Source organism: Nipponia nippon, unplaced genomic scaffold (assembly GCF_047370975.1).
Source record: "Nipponia nippon isolate SJK-2023a ecotype South Korea unplaced genomic scaffold, ASM4737097v1 scaffold_3, whole genome shotgun sequence".
Taxonomy (NCBI): domain Eukaryota; kingdom Metazoa; phylum Chordata; class Aves; order Pelecaniformes; family Threskiornithidae; genus Nipponia; species Nipponia nippon.
In genome coordinates this window covers 6979149-7000261 of record NW_028262347.1, presented here as the reverse complement: position 1 = coordinate 7000261, position 21113 = coordinate 6979149, and the positions used below count along the sequence as shown (strand labels likewise).

At 41.1% G+C, this 21113-nt stretch overlaps 1 protein-coding gene across 10 annotated transcripts in view; it reads right to left on the bottom strand.

Moving 5' to 3' along the window:
* CELF2 (CUGBP Elav-like family member 2) overlaps positions 1 to 21113 on the bottom strand; it is a 559446-nt gene that overhangs the window by 76652 nt on the left and 461681 nt on the right. For all 10 annotated transcript variants that reach the window (XM_087768249.1, XM_087768245.1, XM_087768243.1 and 7 more), the window contains one exon: positions 661 to 709. In XM_087768249.1, coding sequence (XP_087624375.1) covers positions 661 to 709 — 49 coding nt within the window. The remainder of the gene's footprint in view (positions 1 to 660; positions 710 to 21113) is intronic.

Here is a 21113-nt window from a genome sequence, read left to right as displayed (position 1 = left end):
TTGAATATACAAACCTGGCATGTTTAATAGGTTTAGCATGCCGTCTATTTTGCATGTCATATACATCCACTTAGGCAGTACCCTAGTATTCTGAACGGATATTACTGTCATTATAGCATTCATTTTACAAACGTTAAGAGGAATAAGTATACAGGGAGCTGTAATGTGGGTTTCCCAGTTCAGAACTAAGCATATGATTAAAACCTAAATTTGGCTCAAATTCAGAACAGCATCATTCTATAAAAAGGAAGTTTAGGCAAATGTCTAAGGCCCATCAGCTGCTCACATGGTTTGTTAACATGGGAATGGTTTTTGTTTCTTTTCTTTTTTTTCTTTTCACCATCTCTATCTTATCAATAGCAGGTGCTCCTGCATCACCTCGCCGCTAGGAGAACACAAGGGAAAGACGTGTAGCGAGGCAGACCGTGACATACAGCAGGTACAAGAAAGACCGTTTTTCAGAATATTTCCTTCCTTCTTTAAAGCTGAGGACAAACGGGAGTTCAGAGCAGGTCAGTATCTTCCCCAACATGTCAGGTGTAGGGAAACTACCTCATATTGCTTTCACCATACAAGGAGTAATGCAAAAACTCTCACAATGTTGTGTTTGCTTTAGTTTAGAGAGAGTCACAATTAAGTAAAAATAAATTAAACACATACCATTTGACTTTTCACTATCTGCGGGTTTCATCTGAATAGGATGATGCATCTAAAAACAAAAATGAAAGAGAGTAAGGCAGGTTGGATAGTCATAAAAATCAAGAATCATATTTTTAATGAAGGGCTTAAAGGATACGTGATTAATATTAAACATGTTGAAATGATATAAATTCAAAATAACACTATATCATAGGCTTTTAACAGAAAAAAAAGGGTAAAGGAGCATTTTATAACCACGAAGATTAAAAAAAATAGATCATTGGGCCCACAGGACTCATATAAAACTTTAATTTGCTGTATCTAGTTTCAGAAGACCTCTAAAGTTACAGCCCTCGTTAGTTTATGGCATGCTTGGTTTCTGTTTTACCAACTTTTTTTCCTTGAGCTCAACCACTGCCAAAACCGAGATGGAATTTTCAAGTAATTTAAGAGCTAGCAAGCATTTCAAGCATACTCAGAGGAGTTCAGTTTGACAAATGAACTTTGCTTATAATTAAAAAAACATGTGCTGATTCTTTCAGGACTGAAGAGGAAGAGACTTGTGCTTCCTATAATGGCTTCCTATAACTGTTTAGTATCTCATCTTTTTATTTTATTTTATTTTTTTTTTTTCAGGATACATTATGCATTCATTCATAAGGCTTCCATCACAACACGGCGCAATTCTGGCTTCCATAAAACCTCCTCGTACTTGTTCCTTTTCAACCTCTTCCTCCATTCACGTCCCTCTTACTGCAAAAGAAACTGATCCCTGTGTGCAGCACGCTGTGCTGAGCATCATGTGGCATCCTACCTCAGCACTCTGGGTACGGCGTGTCCTCAGCTTTCATTACTAAATGATGCTTCCCCCACATTGAACTGTTGATAACTCCAACAAAATTTTTAGGAACGGTGTTTTCTGTTGTTTCAGGAATGGCAACACCACAACAGCTGAGCTCCTTCTGATCAGAGCGCGTGGCATTTCCACTGGACATTGGCTATAGCCAGCCCTATGTCCTATCCCTACGGATTCAGGGAAACTTTGTTACAGCTTCTCAAAAGCCTTCAGAACTGACCTCATATTGAATTTCAGTGTGGGAGACGTTTAAGCTTGCAAAAAAACCCCACTTTTCTTTCATTGGGCTCTGCAGAATTGCTGGGATGTGGCTGCACAAACCTTCCGGCAGCAGCAGGGCCACTGCCTTTTCACTCTTCAGCAATTCCTCACCATTTCACGTGAGCATGTAAAAAAATCCATGCTCTTTTTGCTTTTGCATCATTTTTTAGTGCAGCAGAGCCATGTAGTGCCTGAAAATGTCAGAGGCAATTCCATTTTTTTAATAAAAGACTATTATGGCAAACTTTGGGAAACAAAAACAGCTGAGCAGGAGAGAACATCCATGCACTCATATCAAACGTGCTTTCAAAGCAGCACAGAAAACCAAATCGGCATTGCTTTTGGTGGAGTCACTTAACCTCCAGGGACACAGTTGCTAGATTCTTTAGAAAATACAAAATACTGCTGTGAATGTTTCCCTAAGATTTACTCAAAGTCCAGAACGCTCCCTGGCCCTGCAAATCAATGCATTCCTTGTACCGCTGGCAACACTCCCCACTGTGCCCTAAGGAAAAGTCAAAGCCACAAGGTGGATGTAGTCACCAGGATGCATAAATTTGCTTCAGTTTTAACAATTCTGTTCTCTTTGAATCATTTGTTTCCCAAATGGACTTTAATAGCCCAGCACTTGTCTGCCACCACTCTTGTTCAATCTAATTTATAGAAAAAAGGGAACTTCTATTGTAGTCTATCTTCTTTAACTAGTGCTTAACATTTATCCTGGCATCAACAACACATTGGGCACTGCAGGAGACTTCAAATCCATGGGAATGTGATGCAGCACGTCCACTCAGCAAGCAAAAAGTGAAAGAAGAAAAAAGGTGTAACTTGCTCCATGAGCCCGTTGCAGGTATTGACGTCTGCGGAGCAATGGAGTGGTGAGAAAACAAAGGACAGAAAATCGAGTATTGTAAATCTGGGAATATGCAGGTTATAGAAGAAAAACCCAACCCAAATCCAGACCTTATGGAGACAGAGAATCTATCGCTCTTTCTAGCTACACTTATATGCCCCTGAGCGGAGATACTTTGAATACAGGAAATTCTAACAACATTAAAAACCTTTCACTTTTCAAACTGCCTGAACCAGAGAAGCCAACTTTAGACCAAATTCATGTGAAGAAGTTATTTTTGCAGCACCACGGTCAGAATATAAAGATCAGTGTCACCTGACAAACACAGTTACCACATCGGAAATCATCCTCATCTGTATGCATAATTACCCCAAGTTCATTAAGTCAGTAATCTGTTACGTTGGCAAAGCAAGAGGCAAGATTTAACAAGATGCTTCAACTGGGTTGACTTGATTTCAAAAGTTCCTGCTAAAAAACCCATGGCCCAAATTCTCTTCGCACCAGCAAGCCGAAGTCAGGAGTGATGCCGTGGTGCTTAACAAAATTATATCGGTGCAAAACTAATAAAAGATTCAGATCAGGCCTGGAGGGTTTAAACTGCAGAACACCCATGGTAAAATGGATGCGATACACAAACATGGCTTCAGCGAAGAGGAAGATGGAAAAATACGTTACCTACAGTTTCCTAACATGAGAGGGCTCGTGTTGAAGCTTGTTTAACCCTGACCATCACCAATTGATACGTTAACAACCTTTAACACTAGATTCAATAAAACATGCCATTTATAACCTGAAATGGGTTTTACAGAGTCACTGGTTCGCATCTCATTAGTAAACTCATTGCTGACCTCTAGAGACAACTGCCGTGACAATACATATTATAAGCTCTCTACCCATAAAATATTTAAAAGTAAGTGTAAAAAAGAAAATAAAATAAAAGAAAGGAATGACTCTCAAAGAAGTGTGCAGTGAATAAGAAAATTAAAGGGGCAGAAACAAAGGCTAAATAGGTACTATCCTTTCACTCTATGATGAGCAAAAGAGAAAATAATCTGTGCGTTTTATATCTTGCTTGTATAACTGCAGGCTATAAAATAATAAAATAGCTGTGCTTTCTGAGGCCCTCCAAAAGATTATAGATGATATAAACCTGTTTCAAATTAGATGCCACCCACTAGAATCATGTCATCTACTGAAGTGAAGGATTTCATGTCTTATCAGAAAGCTGTTATTGTAGCTATACATCACAAAGGCATACACTTATGGATCTCAAGGTAAGTGATTTCTCAGTATGTCTTGTTGTCACACAGAAAAACAGGAAACATTTTCTTCTGTGCTTGCAGAAAGCTTTGTTTATAAAAATACAGTATTTATGAATGCACAGTTGCAATTAACAAATAGGCAAGAGTGAGAAAAGTAACTGCAGTAAATAATTTATATAGACATTAACATCATCCTGTGCTCAGACCCTATAGTAAAAGAGAACAACACAGCTCTCAGGCAAGTTCTTTCTGAGTGTGGGCAGCTTCCCCTGGCAAGCACTGTGCGTGGGCATATCGAAACCAGACTGGAGAATAGGCTGTATGGAATAACCTCTCCTTGGCAATATTTTAGAGAGCTCTACGGGATGCAGTTGTGCCGCCAGTAACGACACGACCTACCTTTCCTATAACCGCTCTCTATCCGTAGGTCTCCAAACACACCATCAACACCGTTTTACAACTGAGAGCAGGCAAGTGCCTGCTGCCCAAGGTTGCGTGGTGCCTTGCGGCAGCGCTGGCAGCAAAGCGGAGGCTCCATCCGCTGCCTGTGCTGTCACGGAGGACACCCAAAGCCCGAGGCCAAGCACATCACCGCTTCTCCTTGGGTGCACCCCAAGCAGGGGTGCTGATGTGGTCCACGGGAACCAAAAAGGACAAGAAACAGTTGTCAAACATGCAATCCTGAAAATCCCCCTGAAATCAATGGGAATCTGGCTGCTGGCTATGTCGAGGGTAGCAGCAGAACTGAGCCATGGCCTAGAATTACAATCGACTAGTTACATCTTTTTTTTCCCCCTCTTTTTCCTGAGTACCTCCCGCCGTATGTAAATATAACTTCAACAGAGAAAAAAAGCACAGCAGAGCAACCCAAAAACCTCTCAAAGGCACGCATCCTCTCCAGCTTTAGAGCCTCAAAGTCATCTTTTCAACAATAATAACGCTACCTATTTACATTCTTGTCAAAGCCATGTGACATCTGCATGGGAGAAAACAAGCTGGCTAAGAGTCTATTTCTGGCAAAAATATTGCAAGGAAATTAGATTAACCTGGGTGGAATTCTATCTGGGAATTTGGAGTCTGTCGTGGTGATTAAGTCATCATTTCTGTCAGATTACTCTAATCGGCTGTCAAATACGATTCCACAACCCCATCTGTAACTTGGCATCCTCGTTATTCAGTCGATGTTACCTTCTGTATACAAAACAAACACCAAACAAGGAGGTGTGTGCAGCCTAGCATTTAGTGGAGTTATTAGCTGTGATTACTATTGTGTGCTTGCACATTGCACGAGGCGATCAGCTTATGGCTTGTTTTATTTAGTCAGGGATGCTTCAAATCAGGTGTAATCTTAAGCCCGGAGCGCTAGGGGTGAATGGGGAAGAACCGTCTCCAGGCATGGCTGAGCATGGGATTGGCACGCTCTGAGTCACCGTCACGTCACCAGCAATTGCTTAAATCTCATTTCAGAGTTGCCAGCGTATTTGGTGGAAAGGCTTTTGGGCATCTACTTTCCATCCATTTTCTGAAGAGAAATGGGCACTTTGGTGTTCTAGGCAGGGTAAAGACTTCCCGCAAGCAGTAATTTCTGCAAGTCAAGCAAGGTTTGTAGGCTGAGGTAGTCAACACTCTAAATGATCTGTATCAGTCGGTTTAATAAGAGGTATTTTGTTACATATGTGAGTATGTTTGTCTTACAGAGGACTTTGGTGATTAAAAAGCAGGAAATGCCTTTCAGTGAAGATGAAGGAGCTGATGGGCTCAATTTGCTGCAGCTGTGTTGAGTCTGTGAAATTCGGGTGCCCTCAGCACCTCCGAAACTCTGGCCATGTAATTAGGCTGTGAAAAAACATTAGTTTATGGTCCATTGCAAAAACACTTTCATACATGATTACTACACCTATTAGTAGTTTTTATTCTGTTCCTGTCACTGCAGACTGCACATGCCTCGCTCCTGTCATTCCTCGTGCCTTGAGGAAAGAAAACCACTTGTCAAGAAAGGCCCCTGAATGCAGGTAAACCTGCCCATGCCTTCACCCAGCTCACTATGTCAGTCAAAGACCACCTCCTAAAAGTCCTCTAAAATCAAGCACAGTGTGACTTTACACCATGGGAGTTTAGGGGATGTGGGTGGAGGACATTATCCATGACTGCTCACTCCTTACCATTCTTCTCATCATCTTTCTACAACCCTTTAAAGCCACCAGCAGATTTCTAGAGCTCTTGGCCCTCTTTAGACCTGTCCCCCTTCTCTCTTCCCTGTCATCTGCCACGGCTATAAGTTTCTAGCCATGACCCAGCTCAGTTCGTCCCTTACCTGTCGCCCTCGCAGACCGCATCGCAGGGAAACACAACACAAAATCGAGCTAAACCTTCCCCCAAGCAAAGGGTAAATTTGAAGAACTTGGGTTACTTGGGTAACATCCAAACCAAACAAACTGCAATAGGATTAAATAATGATAGCTTGCATGTATCTTGTCATTTCTAGCACTTTGCGACTTGCTTCTTGCTAGCATCAATCACTGTTGAAGCCAAAGGGGACTTCCTTCACATTTTGTACATCTCAGAATTGCAAAATGGCAGGAGAGAATGTGGGAGAGAGAAGAAGAGATGCCAGACCTTAATAAAACCCTAATATTCTCCTTGGGGGAAGGATTATAAATCCAGAGACTTTTTGAAACCAACAGGAAAACCAAACATGAAGAAAATACTAAGAAGCAGCAGGGACAGGCTAAGGGCACAGGAGAAGAAAAGCACCTAAAGAGGCATCAGCATGAAAAACAGTGGGAAGAATTTACGTTCTTTGCCTAACTCTGGTCTGGGAATGAATGTAAAGTTTTCTCCAAGCTCCTCATCCCATTAGTGATTGCAGCTTAATTACACCAGTAGTCCAAGGAAAAGAACCCAAATCTCTACCTGCCAGGTTCCTGAACACCTTCACCGAGTCTGGAAGTCCAGAAGGAACGTATTGACCTACCAAAGACTGGGGGAAGAAGAGAAAATGGTCCACAAGCACCAGAGAATTAAATGATTTTCAGCATCTTCAGAGATCATTGGTTTTCTGGATTATTATGTGCAGACACCTCTACACACACCCCCAGCCCCTTGTTTCAGCTCTTAGCTCCCAAGGTTTTCAGTAGGATCCTTTTGGAGGAGCTCTTGAACATATTTTTCACATCATTTCAATGCCAACTGGTTTGGCTTTTTTAAGCCTTTGTGACTCACAAGTAATACAAGTTTCCCAGAAGTGGAAGAGGTATATTTTCCTATCGAAGAGAACTGTTTAGAACGACTTCTCTAGGGTCAAACTAACTTGAATTACACAGTCAATATCTGGCTACAGCTTCAGGGAACTTCTCCGGGAACTGGGAACAGTCTCTGAGGCCAAATAAATACTAGTGAATAAAAGAGGCAAGGGATTGCTCTCTGGCTCTTAAGAGAAGTGGTGTGACACAGCTTGCATTTACACAGCTATACTTCTCCTTCCTCTCAAAACAGGATGCCCTTGTCCATACTGCCTCGTGGGAACAGTGTCTAGCCCATGTTATTCCCCCAAATATGCCCACACCCCAGGCAGGAAAGTGCTAACTGGCACTGAGACCAATGCTGTGGTCCTGCTTGCTTTACCGGCACAGGCAGAGCTTTGGATTCCCAGTATTGGTTTAAGTCATTTACCTTAGTTTATTCACGGGTAAAAGGAGCATAAATGTGCATCCGTCACATAGACTCTCACAAATAAACGCAAAGCAGTGGCTGTAACTGCCTGAGCGATGGCATAGCCAGAAGATTGTTTGCTGTCATCCTTTCATAAATCCCAATTTAAGGGATTTAAACTGTGTTAGGTATTCATACAATTTTAGTAGTAGAAGAATGTGGTCTGTTACTTGGCCTCCTAGATTACTGTCAGACATATATATATATATATGCATATTTTTGAGAGAGAACGAGAGGGAGGGAGGGAAGGAAGGAGGAAGGGAGAGGAGCAGGAGAAAATGAATATTGCTGCTGGGTGCCAAATATAGTTCATGCGGTAATGCATAACATCATTATTTTCTATTTAGAGCACAGAAACAAGCATATAGCTTGCTTAAAACAAGTTGTTTCTTTTACCGGAGAACACTAAACCTGCTGAAATACAATGACTTTTGGAAGCTTTCCAACTCAGTCATTTGCAATCCACTACACTCCATGTTTTAAATTCAAGTTAAATTGAACATTAGCTTGAGTGACTAAAAACAATGCTGTGCTTTAAAATAATAATAATATTCTAGCGATCCCTTCCGCAGCCCCCCCCCCCCATCCTGCTGTTCCTCCAATACATTTACTAATTAGGCTATGACACTCAGTCTCCTTTAAAAGTTGTACCCTCATATAGAAATGAAAAAGTTGGCAGTCTTAGAAGTGACAACTTCACTTCCTACTGTTGCTCTGTTAGCAGTTCTCCATTTATTTAATTCCTTCATTTCTTACCACCCACACAAGTGGCAACAACTCCAGGACACATGTGAGCCAAACGGACTGGAGATAAGGAAGGGTACGACCAAAATTTCTCTCTTCAAAGTCACATGGAAACCAAAGTGATTAACTATCTTTTCTTCAAACAAATGAGCCTTTACAGAACCTATTCAATCCTAAAAATAGACATCAAGTGGGATTCTATATCTTGTTGGGAATAATGCCTTGGGGATATTTTGTATCATCCGTGCTTAAAAAGCAAACCCATTAGACATCTGAGCAAAACGCCAGATATTATTTTAACAGCGAGAGTTATCCATCTCATCTGCAGCGGCAATAACTTTTGTTGACATTTTGCCAATTGAAGTTTGCATGCCAATGTTTTTTTTTTTTTTCCTTTGCATTAAAACGATAAGGCACAGGAAGATAACAAAAGTCTCTCTGTGACATTAATTGACTGAGTTTTAACACCCATTCAAGGTAACTGTGAGGAGCAAAAATTACTGCCCACGTTTCTGAGCGGAAAACGAAGCGCAGTGAAGCGGCGATTTGCCCGGCGTCACGCAGGGAGGCACTGCACGGCCCAGAATGACTATCCGAAGGGAGGGAGCCGAGATGTAAGCACCGCAGCAGAGCCTGAGCTCCTCACGCTCTAATTGATTTCTCCTACTAACACCACTGCGAGGTGCTTACTGCTGCTATCTCTTTTTAGCAGAAAGGAAGACGATGAGGGAAAAAAGGCACAGAGGCTACACGTGATTCATCTGGAGTTATTCCACAACTGAAGCCAAGTCTCTGAAGCCAAAATCTCGTGGTTTTATCACCAGGTATAGGTAAGGCATTAATGAGCGAGCGTACTCCACACAAGCATATTTTTTTTACAATATTACTCCCTAGATATCCTACTCAAGAGGTAACATAAGAACCTGAAGCAGTGATCCAGGATAGCTGGAGGAACCAAATGCCAGCCAAGCTGCCGTGGTTTGGGATCTCAGCTAATAACTAACACAGCCTTGCGCTGCATCGAGTGGATTTGCCCAGCATGACCTAAGATGCCAGGACTCAATTCCCAGCATGACACAAGCCTTACAGTCAATGTCTCACTGGACATGACTCAAGTGTTCTGAAGCCGTACTTTCTTCCATCTCCCTAGTTGGGCGTTGGCTTTCAGAAGTCAACAGGAGGTTGAGACTTAAAAAGGAGTACTTTTTCTTCAAATCTAAAAGCACCACCCCTCTCCACCCCCCATATTCATATTTGGAAAACAGAACCAGAGCAAAGCCAAAACATGCTACCTATTATCTCATCATCTATGAAAAGTCTTTCCGCCTCCCATGGGAATGAAACAGAGGTCCCTTAACCATCCCAGAAGGGGAAGGCAGCACAGCAGACATTTGTGCTTACTTAAGTGGTTTGCAGAGACATATTTCACATTTTGTCTCCTAGCAAAAGTCAAATCCCCTGTTTAGGAAGCACTGTCTCCTGATGGCATGCTCAGGGAAGTTTGCCCTTCTCATTTATGACTTCAGGATCTTTGAAGACTCAAGACGATGTTCCTTCAGACTTTCAACTTTCTAAATTTCCATCTTAAAAAACCTCTCCTGCTGCCAAATTGAAATTTTCAAGTAGTTCAGGCTGCAGGCACCATTTTAGGGTGCTAATGTTTGAGCCTGGTCCACATGAAACTCCTCCCTTTCCACGTAAATCCGTCTGATTCCACATGAACATCTAGGATGACTTTTAGAAATTTATCAAGAAAACAAAGCAATCCTCTACCCCCTTCTCCTCCTCCCCCAAAAACACAATCCCAAACAAAACCAAAATAAATTCTCTTTTAGGCTACTGATGACCATGAAGAAATTTAGTTTAAAAGAAAGGTTTTTAAAAACATGCAATGGCTTTTGGAATGCAAAACAGAGACTCAGCTGTGACTGAGGGCACAGCTACCAGGATATTAAATGCTTGTTTTGCAGAAGTTTTATTTTAAGATTTACGCTGTTCTGTGCTTGCATGTACTGTCTCCTCTGTGAACTATGCTCTGGGAAAACGCCATGTGATTATGCTCAGCAATATCCTCTACCTTTGCCAAGCTGAAATTCAGGAAATAACCCTCTAAAGGGAACGACCAGCGACAGCAACATTTCAGAAAGGCAAGAAAGCATAGTCAGGGGCTCCTCTGTTTCTTTCATAACGTTATCTCATCTACACTTATCTTCTCCATTTTTGGCTTTCATTCAATAAGAGAGAAACCAGCCTCAACCACTCCCTCATTTTCACATCACAGATTTTTCTGTTCATTTCCTAAGTGGATCTTCTGCCTGACTCTGTTGGCAGCATGGAAGGTCACCTTGATCCAACAACGCACTTGGTCTCCTCTTCTGACAGAAACTAGAGTCTATTATTTGGTACAAAACTCAAATTCTAGGCTATGGTATTTTAATTTTTTTAATGTAAAGCTTTTTTAAAGTTCTTGTTGGAAAGCTTTCATATTTGCATTACAATGTACCAGCAAGAACATCTTATAGCTAAAAAGTGTGATTGAAGTAAGTCTAAAATAAGCCCCAAAAGCATCCAAATTATAAGTTCTATTGAAATTCTACCTTTTAAATTAGTGCAAAGGGTATAATTTATAGAAAGAGTTGGCACCGATGATGTGAGGCTGCTGCTGCTTTCCCTTAACAAAGGTGCAGAGCAGTTCTGAGTCCAGAATGCATGTCTTGATTCACAATTCCCACTTCTCCAGCAGGCAGGCAGGCAGTCAAATTCCTCCATGTTACCAAACACAGACTAATCCAGATTTCTTCAAAGGTCAGATATGAGCCCCGAACTACTCGTCAACATGCATGCCTCTTTAAATATTGCAGGGAACAGCCAAAGCATTCAGGTAGAAAAGGGGTTTTGAATGAAGATGTCAAAAATCCTACTCTCCTGACTGAGATCAGCTGGGGTAAGTAGTACAGTTTTATTGTTTAACCAGCAGAGCCATAATATTTTACGCCAAATGAGGATATGGCTCATAAATTCTATTTAAGCTCTCCATGAGCTGAAGTTACAGGAATTTTCCACAACTATCCAGTATCAGCATCCAAATAAAATCTCCCAGTGTTATGCCAATACTCTGCAGTGGCGAAATAATCTGGCTGTGGAGAGAGAGTGAAAAAAGATAGCTCGATATTCGATCTGTCTACGAAAACAGAATGTTACTGCAGTCTCCAGCCACAAGTATACACAAACACACACTGTCCACACAAAAATATGAACGTCTAGTTGTGTTCACATACAAACAGCAGTAAGAAACACATTAAGTAACCACGTAATTTTTAACCACCCTTTGTATGAACTCATTCTCTTTAATTTTTTAGCATCTCTGTAGCTAATGTACTTTGCCAGTGCTTTCTTTGGGATAAGGAAAGTATTTTTTATTCATACTAAACATGCAGTATACATTTATAACGCTAATCTTAAGGAATTCTAATGTATTTAAATATTTCCCTCAGTAGGTGCTTGGGAAGTTAAACAAACAAAAAAATAAATGGGCAGCAGCAGAAACATGTATTTTTGAAGAATGAGTCAGTTCCAGCTGGCTGTGGTATTTGGATCGAGCTGTGATTAAGCTTTCATTTGTAGAAGGGACAGTATCAGGAACAGTAAGGCCAAAATCAACCTGCCTCCACCCATTTGCAAAGCTCTCAGCTAGCATCTGACCCCAAATATGAAGCTTAATGCATTTTTCCAGGGACTGGGCCCCTTGATTCCCTTGAAAAAGGCACCAACATGCTTCATTTAGTGACTGTAAATGCCAGTATGTGCAAAGCTGTCTTCTCTTACTTATTCTTTATATTGCTATTCTACTCAATTAGAAGTTTTCTCTGCGTTGTGCCCCATGAGTAACATCTTTATGTGCAACTTGCCTAAAGGTCAAAGAAATCTCTTTGCATAAATGGCTTCAGGTGGAACAGCTGGAAGCCACGGAGAGCTATCAGGAAGGTCCTCTGATAAAACCAACTGAGCTCAAAGCTCTTACATCATTCATCCTACCTATTCCAAAGGTAGCATTTGGAGCTACTGGGAAGTCTTCAACTCCCAGTTTCTTGGCATATGCTATTTTTTCTGAGTGGGGCTAACACAGCCTGAGGGCTGTTGCAGCTTCGGTGAAGCTAGCGGAGGGCAATGAAAGCACGGGAGAAGACGGCATGGGTGCAGAAAAGAAATTTTCACCGAGTCACACCCTCTATTTTTGGCTCTCATGTCAACAGGGAGGAAGACAAGTGCCAGACATGAGAGCTGTTAGCTATCAGGCTACTTTTAAACTCGGATAAATCCACATTATTCTTTGCAAAATGGAAAGGGTCACAAGGGGCAAGGGACACGCCTGCCTGAGCAACCCTCAGAGCCCCCCAGACACAAGCGTATAAGCACAGCATTTAAGCTGACTGTAGCTCTTACTTACCAACATCTTCCTTTTTGGTTAATCATATATTTTTGTACAAATAGGAGGATTCTATATTCACACAAGCATAGCAATTTCTTTCCCTTCTTAGCAATTGCAGAAATGAAAGATGAAAAAATCCAGTCGCTCATCTCGAATGACTTAATGCCAATACAGGATTACTGCCTATCATATATTTTCTAATTCTTTCCTACCCCAGATGTCCCTAAGGTTTGGGATTTAACTTTGTTTCTTTTAGAAGCTTATTCTAATTGGACAAATACTGTTTTTTCCTGATACTTGATCTAAGTTTTATTTCACCTCTTATGACGGTAAATCCTCAGTTCTGTGTACAATCAAAAATAATTCCCATTTGTCACTGGCATTTGGGCAGTACTTGGCCCTGGAGGAAATAAATGCACCATCTCCATCCATGCTGCTGTGGATGCTTGGGGAGGTACTCCCGCAACAGCATTTATCCTCTCTGTATTCCTCGCAATATTTGAAATGAACATATTGTATAATAACGCAGCACATTTTCCTCTAAGGTATTGTCATGAATTGGCCACAAAATAATATTAGTCGCTGTCTGGCGGATTCTTGTGCAAGCGATGGTCTAGAACACAAACTCCCTTCAATCATTTGAGCCATTCACAGTTGAATGGAAATACAAAGGTATCATGTACCTCGCATCTCTGCATGAGGCTGTAATCCCATTGAGAGATCCTGGCAGCGGTAAGGAACACCAGAGCGTTTTGTTTATTTTCACAGTGGAATTACAAGCTTCACTTATGGAGGTACCTGACTTCCAGTTCTCAGTTTAAAACTAATCTTATCCTCTGATTAGCGTCTTATTTTCCACAATCTTATTTTCTTCAACTCAAAATCCTGTGCTCTCTATCTTGAAATCAATGATAAGGCTCTATTCATACTTTCTTAAAGATCATTATAGACATCCAATTATTCCTTTCAGACATGAGCTTCTTTTTCTTTCTTTCTCTGTTTTTTTCCCTGTGTTTCTCCTTCACAAGAGAAAATTTCCACTCGCTGCAAATTGTAATGGTTGCAAGTGGGACTGGGTGAGCGTTCCTAGAATGAATGACAGAGGCAATGTATTCATGAGATTCCCCGATACGCTGCAAATTCCATTTCCAAAGAAGCAAAGTTGCTTATTCCAACCCCTGCTTGTGTATCCCCCCCTCCTGCGACGGGAGATAGCCCATCTCTGAGTTACAATAGGGCTAGAGCTGGGATTGACTGCAGACTGCTTTAATGCCACTCTTAATGACAACTTGTGAAGATTAGGAAGTTGTCAGAATCAGATATCAGCAAAAGCTCCAGCTTGCTTTGTGAAGTCAGTCTGAATTAATTAATGGGTAGCTTTCCTTTGATATCACTTTGATATTTGGCTGCAGCTGGATAAAAATCAACCACAAAGGAAGCTACATTTTGTTTACCACTGCTTAAGACTATGTTTAGTTCAATGTTTTTTTCCTTTTGCAGTTCTTGCTTGTTTAACTTCCCTGGCACAAGGCAACAGAGATAGGCTTTTGCTAATAAATGGAGTTATGGCGGCATGGTTTTCGATGACTGCTTCTCTTCGCTCCTGGAGATACTCAGGCTACATTCTGGGAGCAAAGCCACTACTGATTTCAGAAAAGCTGCAAGTGAAAAGATGGACCGTTCCAAACGTAAGGCAAACATTAGTCTTGCTCACTCTGGTACTGCTCTTCCCGTTAAAAGGTATTTAACACTTCAGTGATATTTGCTCTCTGTTTTAGAGGGTGCTGATCACTTGCTCCATACACTGACAGCCTGAAATAGCAGCTCTGCAACTAGGGGCCTTCCTTAACTTTTCAGGGTGGGAATTCACAGCCCCTTTTAGTGTCTCTAAAGGTTTTCTATGTCTACCATGACAATCAGATGAACACAACTGTACCCCAAAGAGGTGCTTGCACCCAAATGAATCCCCAAGTATTTCTAGCAGCCCCAGTGACCCTGCTGGCAGAAGGAGAAAGGATTGCTCTGCACACCACAGGCGAAGAGCAGACAAAGAAGTGGCTCTTCCAACTAAGGTGATGAAGATGATAATTTCTTCCGGAGAACGAGCAAAATATCAATTATCTCTCTGGGTCTGCAAAGAGTATTTTTAATTAGGCAGAATATAATTGCCCAAAGTGTGTTATTAGAGCGGGAGGCTCAATCAAGCCACTCAGTTTCACCTGTTTTTCCAGGACATATTATGGGGTTTCTAATGACCACAGAGAAGACCGAACTTATGTTTTCTCTCTCATCATGTATGTTGTCACATACAACAGCACGATGCATCTAAACTGCATGGTTCATTACCCAGCTGAGATGGGAGAAAGGGATGCCTCAGCTTCCCGCCCCACCATGGGAGTACAAACTCTAAATGAGACAGCATTGCATCCCTTCGATAGCGGTGCACAGAGCCACAGACCACACAGCAGAGATCTCTGAAAGAAGCAGCACAGCTCCCAGGGTTGGACACAATGGCAGAACGATGCTGAACAAACAATCTCTCTGTTATAAACATGCCATGAAGCCCAGGCTCTTTAGTCATAACATAACTCAGATCCATGGGCGCCAAACATTGCTATGGAGGCAGGTAAATGGCATCCAAGGGCATCTCTAATGATGTTACTTCCTGATGCCTGCAACATTGTTTATGATTTGCCTTTCTAATTTCACCGTTGCAGGAGTAGTCAGACAGCTAGGAAGGCTCCCTGAACTAGTTTTTCATTATGAAGACAATTTTAATAGCTTGTCATGGTGCTAATGAGGCTGACTGAAGCACCTGTACTTTCTGTCCCGGATAACAGAAAACGGCTAACACCAGCAGGAGGATAAATAGCTGTTTAAGAGAGCGCATGGGCTATTATCCTTAGCTAAGCATCCCACCTAAATCTTGGTGAGCTTTGCAATACCCTAGAGTACTCCAGTGATGGCCTCTCGTTTTTGTTCAGAGTATTCCATTCTGAAGTGCACAGCAAAAAGTTCACCAGTCAGTGATTTCTGGGTACCCAGCCTGAAAGTGATATCCTGTGAACAGAACCTCCAGCCGCGCTGAATAAGATGTTCTAAGTTGGACATTAAATTCTGGAGGCATTTTGCAAAGTGATGACGACCTCAACTGTCCGGAGTTATGGAAATCAGAGGTAAAACCCAGTGTCACACGCCAGAACAGTTTGGCCTTTTGGGGATGGGCTTCACATTAGGGAATTTTTCTGAGGTTAAGCCAGTATTATGCGTTACTTAGTTTCCATCGCAATATTATTATGCTGCAAAGCTGTGCAAAAAAAAATATCCTGAACTACTCCAAAAGAGCTGTCTAGAAAAGCTAGCGTGCATCTAACTGCATTTGGAGCTGGGCTAATGTGCTCTTGCTCCACAGCAGATCTGCTACACCAGGGAAAAGCAACAGTCTGATATGAACCTCTAGGTTCTGAAACAGCTCACTGATGGCCATACGCTGGGCAGCTCTGCACCCTCCTGACACACACCAGGGGTCAGGCTGGGGCATCGCCCCCCGAGTAAGGCAGATCAAGGTTTAGCCTCCTTCTCCCAGTGCTTCAGGTCAATGGATTTTCCTGCACTCCCTGTTCTTGGAGAGTATCTTCCAAATGTTTGAAGCTTTTCCAAATAATAAAAATACTTATTAGGGCATGGACTTATATCCAGATATCAAAATTCTTGAGTCACTGCCCTCAGTACTAGGCAACCAAGTGCTCTTACTTGCTTTCTCTCAACCCCACGAGAGTTTAATATTTTCACACATAGTGGAACAGCTTCAAGAGGAGCAATGGTGACCTCCAATCTCAACTAAATCCAGTGGTGAAGGCTCTGCTAGGTCAATTCAAGCTAAATCCTTACAACGAACAAGCCAGAGAGGATATGAACTGCATTCTCCTGCATGCCAGAAAGCTACCCTCATGATCAGCCTGTTCAGGAAGGTGAACCTGCCCCCCATCCTTCATTGAGAAAAAGGGACAATATAATTATAAATTAAATATTCTTCTTAATTTAGAGAAGTTATTTTCACTTCGTCAATATTCCTCTCTCCCTACGCCTGCACAACACCCATCATTCTGCCATTAAGCTGCAAGTTCAGCTACTTACAGGGATTTCATTGGGCTCCTAAGTCACTTTTTACTGTTTTATGAATTCGGGGCTGGTGATCCATTCTGTGTTTCAAAGTAATGGTAGATGGAAACCCAACCTTTCTACTAAGCTACCTGAATTTAGTGCATATATTGACTTTTCACTTAAGTGGCAAAGTCAGTGCAACTTTTTTTGAGGAGCAGAGGGGAAGTGGTGTATTTGCATAATAAAAACCCACTTCTTCTGAGCTGGACAAAAAGTATCATTAAAGTGGTTCCATTTGCATAGTATTTTAAAGGAAGAAATGGGCCAGATTCACTTTCTCATCATCATTCAATGTCTCAGTTCCTAGGATCAGGCACTCCCTGGGAATTCTCCGCTTATCCCATCTGGTTATTTTTATCATTTAAACAGTTCTAGACTTTTCAGATCCTTCATTAAACAGCATTTGGCCATGCTATATGGGTACTGAATTAGTTTAATTTGTCATCATAAATCAATCACTTCAATCCCTTAACTAAGTTAATTGCTCTTTGAATTCCCTTTCTGTTTGTCAAAATCTCTCAAAGTCACTGATATCTCATATTCAGGCTATTATTCAAGTCATAGTGGATGATTACCTTTTTATTACAGGTAATTTTTACATAATGTTCACACAGTACTGACAACTCATAAGGCCTAAAGCAGAGAAGGCAACTGGATATTAAAACACTACTCCAGAAAGGAGTGTGCCAGGATATTAATTAGAAATGAGCAGAGCTCATGATGTAAAGTGAAAATCAGAAACGTATTTGGTTTTTTGCTTCTTGTTGGACAAACAGTATTTTATCGGAAAGTGAATGTGGATTCATAGCAAGTCGTCATGGATGCCTGCATCTTCAAACAGATTATTCTGGAGGTTAAATAACCTGCTAAACTGATTCAGCACCGTGCTGAGATCTCTCTCCCATGTTACAACCCCTTAAGTCCCGTGCACCCGGAGGGGCCGTGGCCCTGCTTTGCCGATACATGCGATACCCACGCCGTGGCACGCAGCAAGACCCAATGTGTTTTACGCTTCACGTGAAACCTGAGCTGGTCTGCGGGGGCGAGGAGAAACCCCAAAGCGGACTGGCATCGTGCCGATGACTGTCAGTCTGGTGTAGGGCAGAAGGAACCCTACTGTGAACGGGCACCAAAAGAGAAGAATGATCTAAATTCCTCTTTAAAAATCAGTTTTTCATATTCTACACCCCTAAACGGACCCTGAGGTTTCCTTACAGCCAGCGCAGAATATTTAGGGAAAAGTTCCCTCTAAGGCATTCCAGTTTCCCTGTCGCATAAATGATATTTAATAAAACCAGTAGTGATTCTTATAATTTAAAAAATTGAAAAATCTTTTAAAACTGAAAAATCTTTCTCTCGCCAACATCTGCCAAAAAAGGAAGCCATTAATATTTTACAAGACAGTTAGATCCTACAAACTCCACCTTGTTGTTAAAATTTTAAGAGCTTTCTCAAAAACTATTTCTCCACTGTTAAACCCTTAATTAAATTGATTCATACAGCTAATGTCTTAATTTCATGCCAGAACTTCAGTACAAAGAGTTTGCTGCTACTTGGAATATGTATATCCCACTTGAAATAAGAACCACATAAACCATTAGTCTGTTAAAAGCATAGGAGGGCTGAGACCTAAATCAGTGCGGGCTGTTATGATTATTTCTGTGATAACCTTATCTATGAGGATATATGGAACAATATACATATAGGCAACAAATAATCATTGCCATGTCAGATGGATCTAACTTCAAATACATAACAAAAACTCCAAAGAGTTTTAGGTGTAGATTTTACAGATTCCCATGGATTCCTGACTACAAATAGCTTCTGCCTGAGATTAAAGGTGCATTTATTCAGCTATTGGGCTCCAAGAATGTGACTAACATATGCGTTACCTATCTGCACTTAGCTCTTGCCAGGAAAACCTACCCAACTCACGAGTTAGCAAAGCAGAGCACATTCTGTTTTTAAACTACTGCATGTTAAAACTAAAACAAACAAAAAATGTCAGTACCACAAAGGCAGCTAAAGTAGTCCCTGCATACAGCTCTTCGAGGTTTGCCCTCTATACAGATGCCAATTTTCACTAAGCAGCAAATTAGAGCACGGGAGGACTAAGATTATTACATCTAACTGAAGGTACAGAATAAATTTAGATGGGAGGAATTTATTGGATTATTTTGTTTAGGGAATAGAAGTTAAACACCTCTAACAAAGCCATGAGATTCTTAATGAAGATAAGACTAGTTAAGGCCTCAGTTCTACATCTCATCCCAAAGAAGCACATTTCTAAGATCATTATTACATTGAAATTGAGGTTTTCTCTTTTCTCCCTTCTGCCTTTTGAAAGAAAATCCAAACCAACGTTCCAAGAAAACCTGACTGTAAGTTGAGTAATACAAACCACATCCCTATGAGCTAGGATATGAGCTATGCGCTTGCATGTTATATTTGAAAAGACACATCTGGAAATTCATGTTGTTCATTTACAAGATATAAAAGCCACTTGTAACGCCAGCACCAAGTAAACAGAACTGTCCCTATTTCACTGATATGTACCGTATATATCAATATGCCGTATTTCCTAAGTATATCTTCTTTTCTGCCTAGTAGCAATCCTGCCATAACAAGTGATATCTACATTTTGGGGGAAAGATAAAAGCTCCATTATATGTCAAGGAATATTATGGCTAACAGAGAGATTATACTAATCATGAGTAAAAAGATGATGTTTGATCCTACTTATGCTGAAAGTTTTAAAAAATTTAAAAAAAATCTTTTAAATGAATTTTATCCTCAGGAAAATGATTAAAACCAGAAAAGCCTTGAGATGTCAGCTGGTGACATGTTTTTCTCCTTTATCTTTCTTTTTTGTTGTTGTTGCTGTGAAAAAAAATCTGAGAGAATACAGCAAAGTGCATCATTAACTTCTTATTAATTTTATAATACAAAGGCAATTCAGTTAAAATAGTGGTGCTGCAACTTTAAATTACAGAACTAGCTTGGTATTTAATGAGAGATTTAGCACAGCGGGGTTTCTGTTAAATTAAGTTGTGCCTTCACATCACAGTGGGAAAACAGGTGTATATTGGTTTAGAATTATGGAAATGTTGACTAATTCCAAGGCTTGTAATCAAACAGCAAGGCACCCTGCAATATTTTCTTCCAAGATTCTGCATTAATCATTTATGTCTGGTCTTCTTTTCTTCATGTCCACTAAAAGGGTACAGCTCAAAGGAGCAGATAAAGCGCTCGTGGTTTCATGTCTCTGTTAAGGATGAGGTCCATGCAAAAAGTAGATACAGAAAGAGAACAGTGCAGGCTTTGCTCAAATACCTACCTAAATTAAACTGACCGTGCAGTCTTGGAAGGGAAATAAATTTAACACTAAAATCTCACTTTTTTGGCTTCACCAGTGCTGATCCAAAACCTGCTTATCCAGCCACGTGGAGCGGGTCTGCATTTAAGAAATGAAGATACTAAGCCCAGAAATAATCTGGCCTCTATCATTTAATGAACATAGAGGCATTCCCCTCCATGCTTCCGCAGTAGTACGGGTTATACCTGCGTGCAGGTAAAATGTAGGCAAGTTCCAACCACCGCAGCATCCCTGCAGCCCCCTGCTCCTGCATCTGCCATCATCCTTACCTTACACTAATAAATCACCTGCCTTTCCCTCGGATTCTCTTCCTGGGCTATTTAAGGATGCCTCTTATCTGACACATGGTGGTATTACAGTAAAAGTGGAAGGCATGGATTCTTTTGTTTCCGGGAGACACCTTATTACTGAACCTCCTACATACCATATCTCGTTTACTGGAAGCAAGCTGACACTTGATGCCCAAATGAACCTGATCCAAATTCATCCCTTGTTGTCACTCTGCCAGAAGATTGCTTCCATTTGCCCTGAGACTGTTCGTACATGAACCTATCCGATACCAATTCCTGCTTGTTCAGTGGAAGCTGCTTAGTGGGCCAGAGCTAACAACATGAAAATTTCTAAAATTCCTATAAGGAGAATCCTGCTAATGTGAAGTGTTTTCAGCACATGTGCCACAACTTTAAAGCGTGCTTAAATTAAGTTATTTTGGGAATACACAGATGCAGCATAACAGTATCACCATATATGCTGAATGTCAGCATACAGCACATGCAAAATATAGAATGTTATATAATATATGCTGAATTATTCTCAAA